This window comes from Astyanax mexicanus, chromosome 3, assembly GCF_023375975.1.
Source record: "Astyanax mexicanus isolate ESR-SI-001 chromosome 3, AstMex3_surface, whole genome shotgun sequence".
Classification (NCBI taxonomy): domain Eukaryota; kingdom Metazoa; phylum Chordata; class Actinopteri; order Characiformes; family Acestrorhamphidae; genus Astyanax; species Astyanax mexicanus.
The window spans coordinates 12,037,651-12,054,154 of record NC_064410.1 but is presented as its reverse complement, the minus strand read 5'-3'; the positions used below and the strand labels follow the sequence as shown (position 1 = coordinate 12,054,154).

Genomic DNA, 16,504 nt, shown 5'->3' with positions numbered 1-16,504 from the left:
CCCTTTCTAAATATGATCCTAATATATCCTAATGATCTTAACCAAATAGCATCTGTCTAATTACTGGTATTTATTTATTTATTTATTTATTTACTTACTTACTTACTTACTTATAAGCCAGTGAAGTTTGGCTGTAGATCATCCAGAATCAGAATGTCCAAAAGATACTGTGGCGTCATGTTACTCAATAAGAGGCTCAAATTGTCCCGGAATGAAAGATGACATCTTATACCATTTTTATAAGAACAGAGTTCCACCTGAAAGGCATGAATTTATATTAAAACTATGCATAAGATATTGTAATGAAGTAATTAATTGCATGCATTTTTAGAAGACATTTAACTGGTCATCTCTGAGGACTACTAAAGCTCATATTGCAGATCGAATTCTCAAATATGTGAAGTTGCATGTGCCAGGGAGAAAAAAAGGATTCTTTTAAATTCTTATAAGAGAACGTATGTTGTCTTTATCACACAAAGCTCTTTCACTCCGGGTATGTTTTTTTGTAAGAAACAGATACAAAAACAATACTTTTTTCCTACTTTTCTAAAACACAAAGAAGATAGAAGGCAGAAACATTCAACCCACAGCTAATACAGATACAACATTTGCAGAGGAGAATCAACACATCAGTAGTATTATGTGTTAATCCAAAAAATTTTAAAAGTTAATTCATAGGCAAAACAAGTGGATTTTAGGATTAGATATAAATACAGTGGTATGGAAATATTTGGCACCCCTGATAATTTGCATGATTTACCTTTATTATATATTATATTATATTATATTATATTATATTATATTATATTATATTATACTTATCATATAGCAGAGGAACACAGTGATATTTGAGAAGTAAAATTAAGTTTATAGGATTTACAGAAAGTGTTCAGTAATTTTCAGGTCTGGGGACTGAGATGATCATTCCAGAATGTTGTTCTTGTTCCTCTGTATGAATGCTTTAATAGATTTTGAACAGTATTTAGGGTCGTTGTCTTGTTGAAGTATCCAGCCCCGGCTCAACTTTCTCACTGATTCTTAAACATTGTTCTCAAGAATCTGCTGATATTGACTGGAATCCATGTGACCCTCAACTTTAACAATATTCCCAGAACCTGCACTGATCACACAGCATGATGAACCACCAACTGATTTTACTGTGGGGAGCAGTAAAGTGTTTGTCTTGGAATGCTGTGTTCTTTTTCCGTCATGCATGAATAACTGCCCTCCAAATAACTCAATTTTAGTTTCATTAGTCCACAGCACCTTATTCCAAAATGAAGCTGGCTTATCCAAATGTGCTTTAGCTTTAGCATACCTCAAGTGACTCTGTTTGTAACTCTACCATGCAGGCTCTCCTTGTGTAAAGTGTGCTGAATAGTTGAGATGTGAGATGATGTTGTAGGTCTTTGGAGCTAGTCTGTGGTCTGTGGGTTGAATATGACTGTTCTCACCATCCTTCACCTCTGATTATCTGAGATTTTTCTTGGCCTGTCACTTCAGGTCTTAACTAGAACTGTGTCTGTGATCTTCCATTTCCTCACAATGTTCCTCACAGTGGAAACTGACAGCTGAAATCTCTGAGATTTGAGCTTTTTGTACCATGATGTTGAACAATCTTTGTTTTCAGGTCATTTGAGAGTTGTGTTTTGAGGATCCCATGTTGTCACATTAACCCTTTCTCATGATTAGATTCACCTGTGTTTGTAGTTTGAGGGTCAGTGAGCTTATCAAACTAACTGTTGTGTTCCAGTAATTAGTGCTAAAGGTATTTAAATCAATAAAACACCCAAGGGTGCCCAAATTTACGCACCTGTCTAATTTATTTTAAAGAATTATTGCATCCTTTCTGTAAATCCTATCAATTTAATTTCACTTCTCAAATATCACTGTGTTCATCTGCTATATGATATATTTAACGGAAATTGTTGATCCAAACAACCAATAATTTATAAAGAAAAAATAATGAAAAATATCAGGGGTAAACAATTTTTTTATACCACAGTTGTGAGCGAGTTTCATGGTTGAGGAGTGAGCCCAGAGAAAGCCCGATCACTAAAGCTAAAGATTTTTGATGATGGTGCATTTAGAAACCCAGAAGTAGAAGATCTGAGAAAGCAGGAAGGTTTGTAAGGAAGCATGTCGATCAGACTATAAGCTTCATCTCTTTAGCATCTACAGAAAGACCAGCATATTCTAGTAAATGTGAAGCAGCAAACTCTATAATATGGAAAAGGCAACACAAATTATCAGGCTAACCGGAAATGTAAAAAATCAGTTTGACAATTGCAAATATCTTTATATATGTATTTCCTAGGTTTCAGAAGAAGTAAAATAAATGCAGCATTTTGGTCTTTATGAAAAGTTCCATGCTGGGTGTTTTTGGCCCTCCACAACCCCTCATACGAGGATTAAAAGGACTTAACTATTTATTTCTTATTTACAACATTCATCATATTTGAACATTTTAATCGTAGACACAGTCTTAAGTAGATGTCAGGAGGTGGGGGGTTGAGAGACAGTGGTGTGAGGTGCAAGAGAGGGTGGGAGGAAAAGAAGAGGGAAGAAATGAAGAAAAAAAAAGACAAATGTACAACAAGTGTGTGCATCTGTTTGCTAGTGTTGTTCTTGTGTTTAGTTATTATTTGTATTGCTGTAGTGTCCGAACTGAGTCTGATTTTTGTTTCTGTTGGAGTCTACTGATTAGCATTTATGTTATTTTATGTTTTCAAGTTCATGAAGATAGTTTTCTTGATTGATGATTAACAGTATATAAAGTATCCTGTTGTTTTCTGTTGTCATATTGGTGTTTGATGTGCCTCCTAGCAGGCAGAGTGATATTAGGATATAACTTCTAGCCAGAGGTAGTTATGGGTGTGCAGTGCGTGCCGTTTGGTACAGTGTGTTATCTTGTGAAATTTCTACCAAGCTGTCAGATGTGTTGCCACTGTTATATTGTTGAAGCAAGAGTGTTTTTTTTATTGACTGATAAGTGGTAAGTCTATAATTTGAATATCTTTGCACAATGCCTGTTCTATATTGACCCATGATCTGTCTAGTTTGTTTGCTAGAAAGCCACTGTGGGTTTCTTAATTCTGTAATGTGGCAAGTTTGATTCTGGGTGATATATTTGTCCAGTAAATTCATAGTATTCTGAGGTTTAAAAACGTCTGTGGTTGTGGCTGGGGTGCACTTTGGTTTTCGATGACCCCTGAAGTAAGGCTTGCGAGTAATGATTAGCATTAATGTTATTATTATTTTTTTTAATTCATGAAGATAGTTTAGAGATGCAACTGCTTAATAGGAAGCATCTGAGGCCGCTTTCTCTCACACCTTCTGTTACTCTCCACCAGAAGGGTCTGAATCTGCCATTCAAGCTGGTCCAACTTATACTGGTGCCTGGAGAGCACTGCCTTTTGCTGTCGCCATATTCCTCAATGTTCATAAAAAGAAAAGCAAGAATTAGAAAATGACATTTGATCAGCTATTAACGCAACATTTTACACTTTTTAAAGTCAATGTTCTCAAAAACAGACAAGCAAATTGCAGAAAACTATAAGGGAATACAGATTAGTAACCTGTAGTAAGAGAAACACTAAACAAGCATGATACAACATGTAAGCTGGAAGTAACATTCCTAACCTTGTGTGTTCCTCCCTCTACAGGTTGATGAGAAGTGAGGCTGCAGAGGAGGGCTTGAACTGTCTCAATAGCTTTGATAAAAACATCTTAAAACACAAAGAGTTGGATCTAAGAGAGAATACAACATCAGACATTACAGTGACACAGCTGTGTGCTGTCATAGAGGATCCACACTGCAGCCTGAAGAAATTCATGTAAGTGGTTCATTATACAATATAGAAATGATTGTTTTCTTAATGCATAGAGCAGCAGTATTTAATTAGAATTCAGTACGGTCCAGTTGGAGAAAATTTAGTCAGTCCAAGGTCCGGATTCAGTGCTGTGCTATGTGCTATGATGAAAAAAAAAATATATAATAATAATAATAATAGTAAAATGCCTTTCTAGCCAGATTTTGTGTACATTCCTCCCCTGTCTCTCTCACGCTCAGAGTGTCTTTTGTTTCCGCCCGTTCTCGGGCTCCCTATCTCTTTATAATGGAGTTTTTTCCCGGTCGCGTCCAAATTCACTAGCTGTCTGCACAGATCTGATTGGCAAAGGAGAGTGTTTGGTGATTTACAGCGTGTATACTGTAAAGACAAGAAAAGTTCTACCTCTTTAAATGAACACTGTCAAAATGAAATCCTTCTCAGTAGTTTATCGGTTTGGCTCTGCATTAGAAAACGTCTGGGTCCGGACCTGGACTGCGGTCTGCCTATTGGTGACCCCTGGCATAGAGGGTTTGGACTAAATTACATTATCCACAGCAATTTACCAAGGGATTTTTTTAAAGGGAAGTATTGTATTGTTGGAGGGGACTGCATATATATAGTGGTGTGAAAAAGTATTTTCCCCCTACAGATTTCTTGTGATTTTGCATTTTTGTCATATTAAATTTTTTTCAGATTATCAAACTAATATAACCTGAGTAAATATAAAAAGCATTTCTTAACTGATGATTTCATTTAAAAGGAAAAAAAAACTATCCAAACCTTCCTTGTCATGTGTGAAAAAATGTCCCCAGGAAAAGTCGTACACAGTTAAGAAAAGGGATCTGGCTGCTTTCCTTGTTTTTCCGAGCTGTGTCTCCTGTTGCAAGCTTATCTTTGAAGAAACAGCCGTGTAGAAATGTTGATCAGACGTCTGGCTAAGGTCTGGCTAAGTTCTAAGGTAAAAAGTGACTTTGAGTAGGCCTAGAGGTGGTTGCTTTGTTTTTTTGGTAGAACAAAAGAGAGGCCTTGTTGTCTTGATGTTCTTGTTTCATGTCTCTCTGTTGGGCTGTTTACCTCTTGGTGGCAAATTCAGAGACCATGAGTTCCTGTGGGATCAGTGCTTTTGTTACCTGTGAAGCCACACCCCTATTTCTTCTTCTGGTGTTACTTGCACTATGCATTACTGGTGATACTGCCACCTACTGGCTGGCTAGGGTACCTACACAAGAAATCATTTTAATAGAACCTCGCTGACAACATGAAGCAGATAAAAGATCTCAAAAAGCAACACATTATGACAAAAATTCAAAAACAGATCAGAAAACAAAGTAAATGCTCATCTATCAGTCTGAAAAGTAAACCACAGTGAGAGCTAATATTCACAAATGGAGAAAGCATGGAACACTTGTGAACCTTACCAGGAGTGACCAGCCTACCAGAATTACTCCAATAGGGCATGGACAACTCATCCAGGAGGTCACAAAAGAACCCAGAACAACATTTACAGAATTGCAGGTCTCACTTGCATCAGTTGAGGTCAGTGTTAATGATTCAATAATAAGAAAGAGACTGGGTGAAAATGGTCTCCATGGGCGAATTCCAAGATAAAAAACACTGCTGACCAAAAAGAACACAATGACCCCATCTTACCTTTAACAATAAACATCATGATGATCCCCCGTTTGCTTTGGGTAAATATTCTTTAAACTGACGAGACAAAAGTAGAACTTTTTGGAAGCTGTGTGTTCCGTTACACATATAATTTTAGGAAAAGATCAGTTCAGAACTTTATACTGAACTTAACACGTGGTGGTGGTAGTGTGATGAAATGGGGCTGCATTGCTACCTCAGGACCTGAACAAATTGCTGTAATAGATGCTACCCGGAATTCTGCTGTTTACCAGAAAATCCTTAAGCAGAATGTCCGACCATCTGCTCAAGCTCAGGTGTACTTGGGTTCTGCAGCAGGACAATGACCCAAAACACACAAATCAGTCCACATGGCAAAAATGGCAAAATGGCAAAAAAACAAATAAGGTTTTGGAGTGTCCTAGTCAGGGGCGTAGCAGCAAATTATGGGCCCTGTACACCCACTATGTTAATGGGCCCCTATCCATGCCAGTAAACAAAGGAAAGTGAGCGAAAAAAAAATCAGGATTTTCATGGGCCCCTCTCCCTACTCGGGCCCTGGGTAGTCAGGTCCACTTTTCCCCCCACTACCACGCCCATGGTCCTAGTCAAAGACTGATTGAGATGCTGTGAATGGCCTTAAACAGGCAATTCATTTACAAAAATCCTCCAATGTGTCTGAACTAAAACTCTGTAAAGAAAAGAGGGCCAAAGTTCCTTCACAGAGATGTAAAAGACTCACTGCCAGTTATCAGTAAAGCTTTATTGCAGTTGATGCGACCAAGGGCGGAACAACCAAGTTATGTGTTTTAGGGGGAAAACACTTTTTCACAGAGGGCTAGATTGGTATGAATAGTTTTTTCTTTAATAAATAAATGTATAATTTAAAAAGTGCTTTTTATATTTTCTCAGGTTATATTTGTCTGATATTAAAGTTTGTTTGATAATCTGAAAAACATTTTATAATATTTTATTGTGTACAATTCAAGACTTCCTCTTCTTTGTCTTTCTCTGCAGGCTGTATAAAACAGGGAAGATTCGTTGTGAAGAATCTGCTGCTTTGATTTCTGCCCTGAATTCAAAGCCTGCACACCTAAGACACCTCGATGTGAATGCGAATAGGCTGGACAACTCTGGAGTGCAAAATCTCTGCACCCTCCTCAGAAATTCTGACTGTAAAGTGGAGGAACTGATGTGAGTAATATTAAATTGCAAAGTTTTTTAATACACTTTTAAATTTTAAAGTTATACACAGTCCAGGCGGATATCATAATATCAGAATATATATATATATATATATATATATATATATATATATATATATATATATATATATATATATATATACTCAAAAAGGCATCAAAACTATGAATGAACATGTGGAGTTTTATGTACTTAACAAAAAAAGGTGAAATAACTAAAAACATGTTTTATATTCTAGTTTCTTCAAAATAGCCACCCTTTGCTCTGATTACTGCTTTTCAAACTCTTGGCATCATTCTCTCAATGAGCTTCAAGAGGTGGTCACCTGAATTTTTTTTTAAATGTGCCTTATCAGGGTTAATTAGTGGAATTTCTTGCTTTATCTGTGAGGTTGGGACTACCAGCTGTGTTATTACACAGCTGACAGCCCTATTGGACAACTGTTAAAATTCATATTATGGCAAGAACCAATCAGCTAACTAAAGAAAAACGAGTGGCCATCATTACTTTAAGAAATGTGTCCCCAGGCGGAGTCACAAAAACCATCAAGCGCTACAACAAAATTGGCACACGAGGACTGAGCCAGGAAAGAAAGACCAAGGGCCCTATTGCACACCTCACGCAAGGCGTGTATTTTTTTTTTTTTACATTTATTTTACTTATTTTTATTATTTTATTGATCAAATTATTTAGTTTTTTTCTTCATAAGATATACATTCTTTCCTTTTATGTAATTTTTTATGATCTTTTTAAAATGTCCTATTTTTCCTTTTTTACGTATATATTTTATTAGTCTATAGTAAATGTCAGTTTTTATTTCTATTTTTTTAAATCCCTGTACTGCACTGCTGTAAATGCTCAGCTTTTACATAAACAATAAACAGAGTAAAGAATAAAATAAATATACTCTTCCCTTATATGAGCTGCTGGTGTATCTTCACAGCGTGCCGTGCAGTCAGTGTTCTATGCGCTTTTAAAATAGGAATGAACTGAAGTCAGCACGCTCCTGTTTTTTAAAGGGGATGAATTCTGGCACACTGATTGTTTTTTTCACGTTACGCCTTAAACACACCCATGAATAATTAGGATAATTCATACACGCCCTTTGCGCCATTGGAGCTGCACAAGGTGTATTTTTCGCACCCTTACGACACAGGACACGCCCCTAAATCCAGCTGTGCAAAGCGCAATTACCTAGTGCGCTATAGATCACTAAAATAGGGCCCCAAGAGTCACCTCTGCTTCTCAGGACAAGTTCATCCGAGTCAACAGCCTCAGAAATCGCAAGTTAACAGCAGCTCAGATCAGAGACCAGTTGAATGCCACACAGACTTATTAGCAGCAGACCCATCTCTAGAACAACTGTTAAGAGGAGACTGCGCAAATCAGGCCTTCATGATCAAATAGCTGCTAGGAAACTACTGCTAAGGAGAGGCAACAAGCAGAAGAGATTTGTTTGGGCCAAGAAACACAAGGAATGGACATTAGACCAGTGGAAATCTGTGCTTTGGTCTGATGAGTCCAAATTTGAGATCGGTGAACGGATGGATTCCACATGCCTGGTTCCCACTGTGAAGCATGGAGGAGGAGCTGTGATGGTGTGGGGGTGTTTTGCTGGTGACATTGTTGGGGATTTATTCAGAATTAAAAGCACACTGAACCAGCATGACTACCACAGCATCCTGCAGCGACATGCCATCCCATCTGCTCTGCGTTTAGTTGGAGAGTGAAGGAGAGTGATGGAGTACTGCGGCAGATGACCTGGCCTCCACAGTCACCGGACCTGAACCCAATCCAGATTGGGGTGAGCTGGACCGCAGAGTGAAGGCAAAGGGGCCAACAAGTGCTAAACACCTCTAGGAACTCCTTCCTTCAAGACTGTTGGAAAACCATTTCAGGTGACCACCTCTTGAAGTTCATTGAGAGAATGACAAGAGTGTTTAAAACAGTTATCAGAGCAAAGGGTGGCTATTTTTATAGAAACTAAAATATAAAACATGTTTTCAATAATTTCACCTTTTTTTGTTAAGTACATAAAGCTCCACGTGTTCCTTCATAGTTTTCATGCCTTCAGTGAGAATCTACGATGTAAATAAAGTAAATAATAGTTATGAAAATAAAGAAAATGCGTTGAATGAGAAGGTGTGTCCTGTACTGTATATAGATGCCATTTTTTAACTGAATCAGGGACTAGCTAGATAGTTAGTTAACACTAACAAATTCTGTGCACAGTTCTAAATGGAAAGCTTAGACTGGTCGGTTAGAATCCCTTGAAGACGATTAACTTAACATAGCTTAGCTTCCCAGCTAACAAACTAGCATTGGTTATATAACTTTGTATCAAAGTACAGTTTGCACAAAGTTTACAGGTTTTAATCCCATATGCCATTGTGTTTTGCAGAACACTCTGCTAATCATGTAAATAAGCCTTAAGTTTTAAACACATATCAAATAAATAGCTATATGGGTAGCCATTAAAAAAAGCATATATGCTATTTTATGTACTGGTGCAATGGGTGTAACTAGTTGAGTAGCTAAAATATGAAATTACACATATAAAAGCATATCACCATTTTATTTTAAAGTAAAAAAAAACAGAGGGCAGCTAATATTTACTGGTATGGTGGTGAAGGTGTATGAGGTGTTAGTGTGTTTTGTGCTGGTATGAGCGGATTAAACACAGCAGTGCTGCTGGAGTGTTTAAACATCTCAGTGTCACTGCTGGACTGAGAATAGTCCACCAACCAAAAATATCCAGCTAAATAGTGTTCTGTGGGCTAGAGAATAAACAACACAAACTGTGCAGCAACAGATTCAGAGCTTCTGTCTCTGACTTTATCTACAAGGTGAAGCAGCTGTAGGTAGGATTGTTTAATAGTGATTTGATACAGTGTTTAAAAACTCCAGCATCACTGCTGTGATAGGTGGTGATACAGAATGTTAATAAAAACTTAATTCAGGAAAAAAAACAGTATAAGAAAATTGTCAGCAAATAAATATAGCAATTTGAAAATCGAGGATGCTGTTACTTACATCAAAACACCACACAGGGTGGGCAGAATGAGCTAAATTTGAAAATAACACACATACATTGTTTTACTAAACCTTGCCTGGAAAAAGGGAGTTAGGCCACCTCTATTAACAAGGAGTATCTAAGAATACAAGCACTGAATGGAAACACATTTCTAGCATCAAACCTTTTTAGTTTTAATATCAGATGTTAGCCTACATGTCAAGACATGACAAAGCAAGAACAAAAAAATCAAACACTAAGTTTAGGAAACACTAAACTGAACAAAAACTAATCATTTTACAAAAGCTACACAAAATCAGCCATGAGCCACACTGTAATGGGAAATTAAGTTATGTCTGTGAAGAATGAAGCCAATAGACAATAAAACCAACAGCAGAGGGCAGTGTTGTCAAACATCAGCAAGTCTAATTTGCTGAACAATGTATGAGACCTTGTCAATCAACTCCTTTGCAAAACTTATAATGCTATATACTGTCAAAAAGTGACTTGAGTAGAAGTGTTCTGTAAGCATCATACTTAAAGAAGAACTCCGGTGTAAAATGGACTTTTGTTGTAGTAAAACCAGTGTTGGGAAGGTTACTTTTAAAATGTAATCCCTTACAGATTACTGATTACATCACTCAAAATGTAATTTGTAACGTAATCAGTTACATTACTTCAAGTGAGTAGCGTAATCTGATTACTTTGGATTACTTACAATATTGTCGTTTTTTTAAGCCTGAATGAATGTAGCAACCACATATTGCATATTATTGTTTTATTTTTTTCCTTCCAGTTAATAGATAGACAAATAAAACAGCCTTTTCAATCACCCTATAAAAATACTTATGAAACCATTTAATCAAACAATTTTATAAAACACTTCTATAAATTGATGATAAAATCATTAAAAACCAAACAATGTAACAACAACTGTAAGCTATCTATTTGCAGGTTTGCCACTTTCTGCAGGTGGATTTTTTGCCAGGATTATCTAGGGGTGTAAATCACAAGATTCATTACGATACGATACAATACGATTATTTTAGTCAGCGATACGATAATGTACGATACCTCAAATTATGTCTTTATACGATACAATTCGGTCCAATAGGATTTAATGCGATTACAATCTGTTCCTTTTCTAAGAACTCACAAATGCAAACAAAATATAATTTGAATGTTTTATTATTAAATGTCAAATGCAGTGTAATCATAAACAGTAAACAATAATTCACCTGAGACCAATCAGGGCAAATTACATACCAATGTTTTCGTCTAAGGGTGGACTATTGGTTGAAATAGGTGTCAATACTTTTGTGACGCTGCAGAAAGGCTATGACCTGATTTGATTGGATTGGATTGATCCAGCGCTCACGTTATTGGTTCAAAAGACGATCACTCAAGAAAAATAGTGGTTTGTGGACCAATAAAAAACACAGAATCTAGAAGAGGACATCCTTAGCTTTGTATTCACGTACAACTTTACGTGAAAATATTACATTGTGTGGTCGCTAGGAGCCTGAGAATATTACGTTTCAGCTGCGCTGAAAATAAACGCATGTTTGTGAGGAGAAGTGAGCAGGCGAATAAAGGACTTTATGGATATTTTATCTGCGATTCAGTGCTGTATTGTGGATGCTGAGATAGTAAGTGAATTTTCTATAATGTAATATGATGTTATTTTATATACTAATAATATTTTATAAGGCTATTTTGTTGGGGAGGCGTGTTCCCCATGTAAACAATGTGAAAAAACAGGCTGTTTTCAGTCGCCAGATTTCTGGCGACTGGTTTCATGTAGATGGTTGTAAATTTGCATGCAGGTAGTTAAATTAGTACTAAAGAATATGAGTCGGTTATTTGGTCGGTGTGTTTAGAATATTTGACGCTTATAAGCATTCTACTTTACATAGTCAGAACGGGCCCGCCGACGGGCTAGGGGGCGCTTCTGCAGTGAAAACATTCTGAGCAGGAGGTTGTGAATCATAGAATATTTTGATGTCGTGATTTATGTGAATGTGATTGCGTTTTGTCAGTGTTGGAAGACCAAAAATAGAAAAGTACCGCAATGTAATCCTTTTATTTTAGCAGAGTAACTGTAATCTGATTACCACTTACTGAAGCAGTAACTGTAACGGATTACAGTTACTCATAATTTGTAATCTGATTACGTAACGCCGTTACATGTAATCCGTTGCTTCCCAACACTGAGTAAAACATGATAAAAAGTACTTACCTTTGATGAATAGCAAAGGTCTGATGAATAGCAAAGGTCCAAACACCCTTCAGACTGGGTGATACGGGGCATAATTTGCCCCGATAAATAGCTTTTTCCATCATTATCCAGCTCAAAGTAGCTCCACACCTCCTTGCTAGAATCCGGAGAGACCTGATGTTTAAAATAAGGGAATTAATAACTTATAAATGCACAAGAAGCTTATTAAAAAAAAAACACTGTTTACATCCTATAACACTAGCTTCATCTCAGAATTTCACTCGCTTACTAAAATAAACTAAAGGTAGAAAGATGCAGAAATCAGCAATAAATGAAGACAGCTGCAGTAAAGATCTGGCAAAGCATTATCAAGAAGGAAACCCAGTGTTTGGTGATGTCCATGAGTTCCAGACTTCAGACAGTCATAAAGTATTAAAAATTAACATTTTATTTATGATGAACTCAATTGCTTCTGATCCTCTGAAATTATGAAGCTTTGTAGATAAATAATGGGCAGCCATATCACTGTCCAAGAAGTAACGGTGGTTAGGCAATGCTCAGGAAGTCATGCCATGCTCAGTCGAAAGGATCAAAACTGCTGGTCCCACACCCACTTCTGTAAACATGAGGCCATGGCTGGCTGTGTTGTGCCAGTTCACAGCTTTTCTGAACTAGTTCAAGTTCAGTTCATACATGCTCATAGTGAACAGTTCACGTTCAAAGTTCACAATTTTAATTCTGAACTAGTTCAAAGTTCAGTTCATTTTACTTTTTTTGTGAGATATTCAAATAAATACTTTTTTTCACACTACAAGCTAGAAATCACTATACGTTCTCTGAAACTGCTCATTGTAGACATTTGCTCATGACACTGCAATTGTGGGTTTCTTACCAGGTGATGAAAATGTTCATAGGAGAATTGGTGTCTGTCTCCGTGTCATCACTTCCACTAGCCTTCCACTCTCTCTCTCTCTCTCTCTCTCTCTCTCTCTCGCGCAGTCCCGTAGTTGGTCTCTCTCTCTCTCTCTTTCTCTCTCTCTCGCCCTCGTGCTCCGCGCTCTCTAGCAAACGTTCATTTACAGTGATGTCTGCCGTTCATGACACATACTGTGAAATAATTCACGTTCAAGTTCTTTATTTAAAAATGTGTTGCGTTCAATGAACGCACAACACCAGATCACCAGGGTCACAAGCAGGGTCATGCAGAGACATTTGGAGGGGCAGGTGCTCAAAGTTGGAATTGGGGGGTTGGAGTTGAGGGGTTGTGCTGGTCACAAGGGATTCATCATAATCTAATTATTATCTGGGATAATAGAAAACAAATAATCTCTCTCTTGGTTTGCAGGCTTAAATGTACTGGTATAAAAGAGAAAGGGTGTGCTGATCTGATTTCAGCCCTAACCTCAAATCCCTCACACTTAAGAGAACTGGATTTATATAAGAATGAACTGGGAAAGTCAGGACTGCAAAACATCTGCAGTCTACTAAAGAATCCTACTTGTAAACTGGAAAGCCTGAAGTAAGTATCACTATTTTTATAAAGTGTTTATTATATATAGATTTGAATCACTTTCAAAATCAGATGCATTTTGATCTAAACACTTTGCTGAAATGCTATTTTGAGGTTATAATATTTTTGTTGATGTCCCTCTAGAGATCATAAACATTTATGAAATGTATTCATATTTAAGTCATATTTAGTCTGGTCATAATTGTACCCTCTACCTTTTCTGTTTTGCAGATTAGGTAAGAAAGTAACAGACCAAGATTTGGCTGCTCTTGCCTCAGCCCTATGTACAAATCCATCACACATCAGAAAGCTGGATCTAAGTAAGAATACATTGAAAGATTCAGAAATGAAAGAGATCAGTATCCTACTGAAGAATCAGGAGTGTAAACTACAGAAACTACTGTAAGTACCTCTAGTGTAAAATGGACTTTTGTTGTAGTAAAACATGATATAAAGTACTTACCTTTGATGAATAGCATGCCTCCGTTCTCCCACAGCGTTCCGAGATCCAGAAATTTTAACAGTTTGTCCAAACACCCTTCAGACTGGGTGATACGGGGCATAATTTACCCTGATAAATAGCTTTTTTCACCGTTATCCAGCTCAGAGTAGCTCCACACCTCCTTGTAGAATCTTAAAATGTGCACAAGAAGTTTATTAATAACCTCTGTTTACATCCCGCTAGCTTCAGCTCCGAGCACCGCCATTACTGAACTGAAAATAACAGACATATATATACATTATAAGATTCAGAAATGAAAGAGATCAGTACCCTACTGAAGAATCAGAAACTACAGTAAGTAACCTAACTCGTGTGGATAGAAACATAAAAGCATTAAATTATAGTGTTAGATTATTACTTTTAAATAAAAAGAAAGCAGAAAGATTTATTTCTTATAGTTTGAGAATGTCAAGAAAAAACATCTGTGTAAGGTGTTCAGTTTGGTTTGATGGCTTGTGATCATCCATCTTCCTCTTGATTATATTCCAGAGGGTTTTATTTTGGTAAAATCTAAGAAATATATATATATAGCTTTTTGGTTTTGTAAAACAATTATGTTTTCATGTTTGCAGGCTTAACAAATGCAGAATAAAGGAGGAAGGCTGTGAAGCTCTGATTTCAGCTCTAAACTCAAACCCCTCACACCTGAGAGAGCTGGATCTGACTGACAATAAACTTGGAAAGTTAGGATTCCAGAATTTGATTGACCTACTTTCCAATCGTCAGTGTAAGCTAGAGAAACTAAGGTGAGTGAATAAAGTAATTAGATTACATTAAACGTTGTCATCGTGCAGTGTACAGGTACAGAAGCAAGTGCAACATACAGTGGTATTTACTTAAATGGCAATAGTAATCATGACAGGTGGTAGAGGGTGTAGTTTTTTTTTACCATGTGCACCGTCTCTGCAAACAAGACGGCAACAGACCACGACCCATCATAGCAAAACTTGAACACTTTTAACAGAAAGAGCTGGTCCGAAGCAAAGGGATATTATACATGAACACAAGCTATGGAATAAACAACCATCTTCCATTAGAGATACATGAATGTAGGTAAGAAAAGTGTGCCAACAACAAATGTGCAATATTAGTGGTCGACAAACTCTACATAGATGGACAGTTATTCCGAAATCTGTATTCCAAAATCTGCTCTTCTGATAATTCATAGACTATATACTACTACTGCAGTAGTCATTCTAATTTTCTAACACCTCTGTTTGACCAGGGTTTTCTGTTCCATTTGATGCCTTGTTTTTAATAGGCAGTTAAGATTGCTCCTCTCTCTCTGTCTCTTTTTCTTTCTGTCTCTTTTTCTTTCTGGTACTCTCTCTGTCTCTCTTTTTCTCTCTGGTACTCTCTCTGTCTCTCTTTTTCTCTCTGGTTCTCTCTTTTTCTCTCTGGTACTCTCTCTGTCTCTCTTTTTCTCTCTGGTACTCTCTCTGTCTCTCTTTTTCTCTCTGTCTCCCTTTTTCTCTCTGGTACTCTCTCTGTCTCTCTTTTTCTCTCTGGTACTCTCTCTGTCTCTCTTTTTCTCTCTGTCTCTCTTTTTCTCTCTGTCTCCCTTTTTCTCTCTGGTACTCTCTCTGTCTCTCTTTTTCTCTCTGGTATTCTCTCTGTCTCTCTTTTTCTCTCTGGTACTCTCTCTGTTTCTCTTTTTTCTCTGGTACTCTCTGTCTCCCTTTTTCTCTCTGGTACTCTCTCTGTCTCTCTTTTTCTCTCTGGTACTCTCTCTCTCTGTTTCTCTTTTTCTCTCTGGTTCTCTCTCTGTTTCTCTTTTTTCTCTGGTACTCTCTCTGTTTTTCTTTTTCTCTCTGGTACTCTTTCTGTCTCTCTTTTTCTCTCTGGTACTCTCTCTGTTTGTCTCTGGTACTCTCTCTGTTTCTCTCTGGTACTCTCTCTGTTTCTCATTTTCTCTCTGGTACTCTGTCTCTCTTTTTCTCTCTGGTAGTCTGTCTCTCTTTTTACTAATGTCTCTGTTTTTTTACATCGTTCATCTATGTGTTTTTTTATTGTCTATTAACGTCTCCTCTGTGTGTCATGTTCTCTTGTTTATTGTCTGTTTCTCAACTTTGTGTTCATGTTCTCTGCCACTTCTCAGTTCAGTTACATTTACATATGCTAATCTTTCCTATACTGGCATAGCTAGGCTGGCAATGCTTCACAGAACTGTTCACACACATTTGGGTGAGTCAATGCATCTTTGATTAAAAACATGCCTTGTGCAGCTCAAAACACACAAAAGGCATGTAACAATACTCTTAAATAATCATGGGTGTGTTTTGGGCATAACAGGAAAAAAACAATAAAAAAAAACAATCAAAAAACAACCATTCCCTTTAAGAGTAAAGAGTGCTTTGACTTTGGTGCATTGGCATCTTAACAGTGCATCGCGCTGCGCATCTCAGTAGAGGAATCTGACCTGCTCGGTCTGATGCACCAGCAGTTTATTTACAGGAACAGTTATGTTATTTTGTCAATGTTAATTGGTATTTTGTTTATTGTTTATGTAAAAGCTGGTGTTGTATGCTGTGCTGTATGTAAGGAGCTGGGCTGTATACCCGCTGAGTGTGTGCTTCGTGCATGGCGCACCTGCTTA

The 16,504-nt window shown here is 37.2% G+C and overlaps 1 protein-coding gene across 1 annotated transcript in view; it reads left to right on the top strand.

Annotated features, from left to right (window-relative positions):
- The window catches only part of LOC111192012 (ribonuclease inhibitor-like), a 30,119-nt gene that overhangs the window by 1,042 nt on the left and 12,573 nt on the right, over window positions 1–16,504 (top strand). Inside the window, exons 3-7 of the mRNA XM_049475740.1 lie at window positions 3,666–3,836; window positions 6,480–6,656; window positions 13,242–13,415; window positions 13,638–13,808; window positions 14,481–14,654. Of these exons, the coding sequence (XP_049331697.1) occupies window positions 3,670–3,836; window positions 6,480–6,656; window positions 13,242–13,415; window positions 13,638–13,808; window positions 14,481–14,654 (863 nt within the window). The 5' untranslated portion in view covers window positions 3,666–3,669. The remainder of the gene's footprint in view (window positions 1–3,665; window positions 3,837–6,479; window positions 6,657–13,241; window positions 13,416–13,637; window positions 13,809–14,480; window positions 14,655–16,504) is intronic.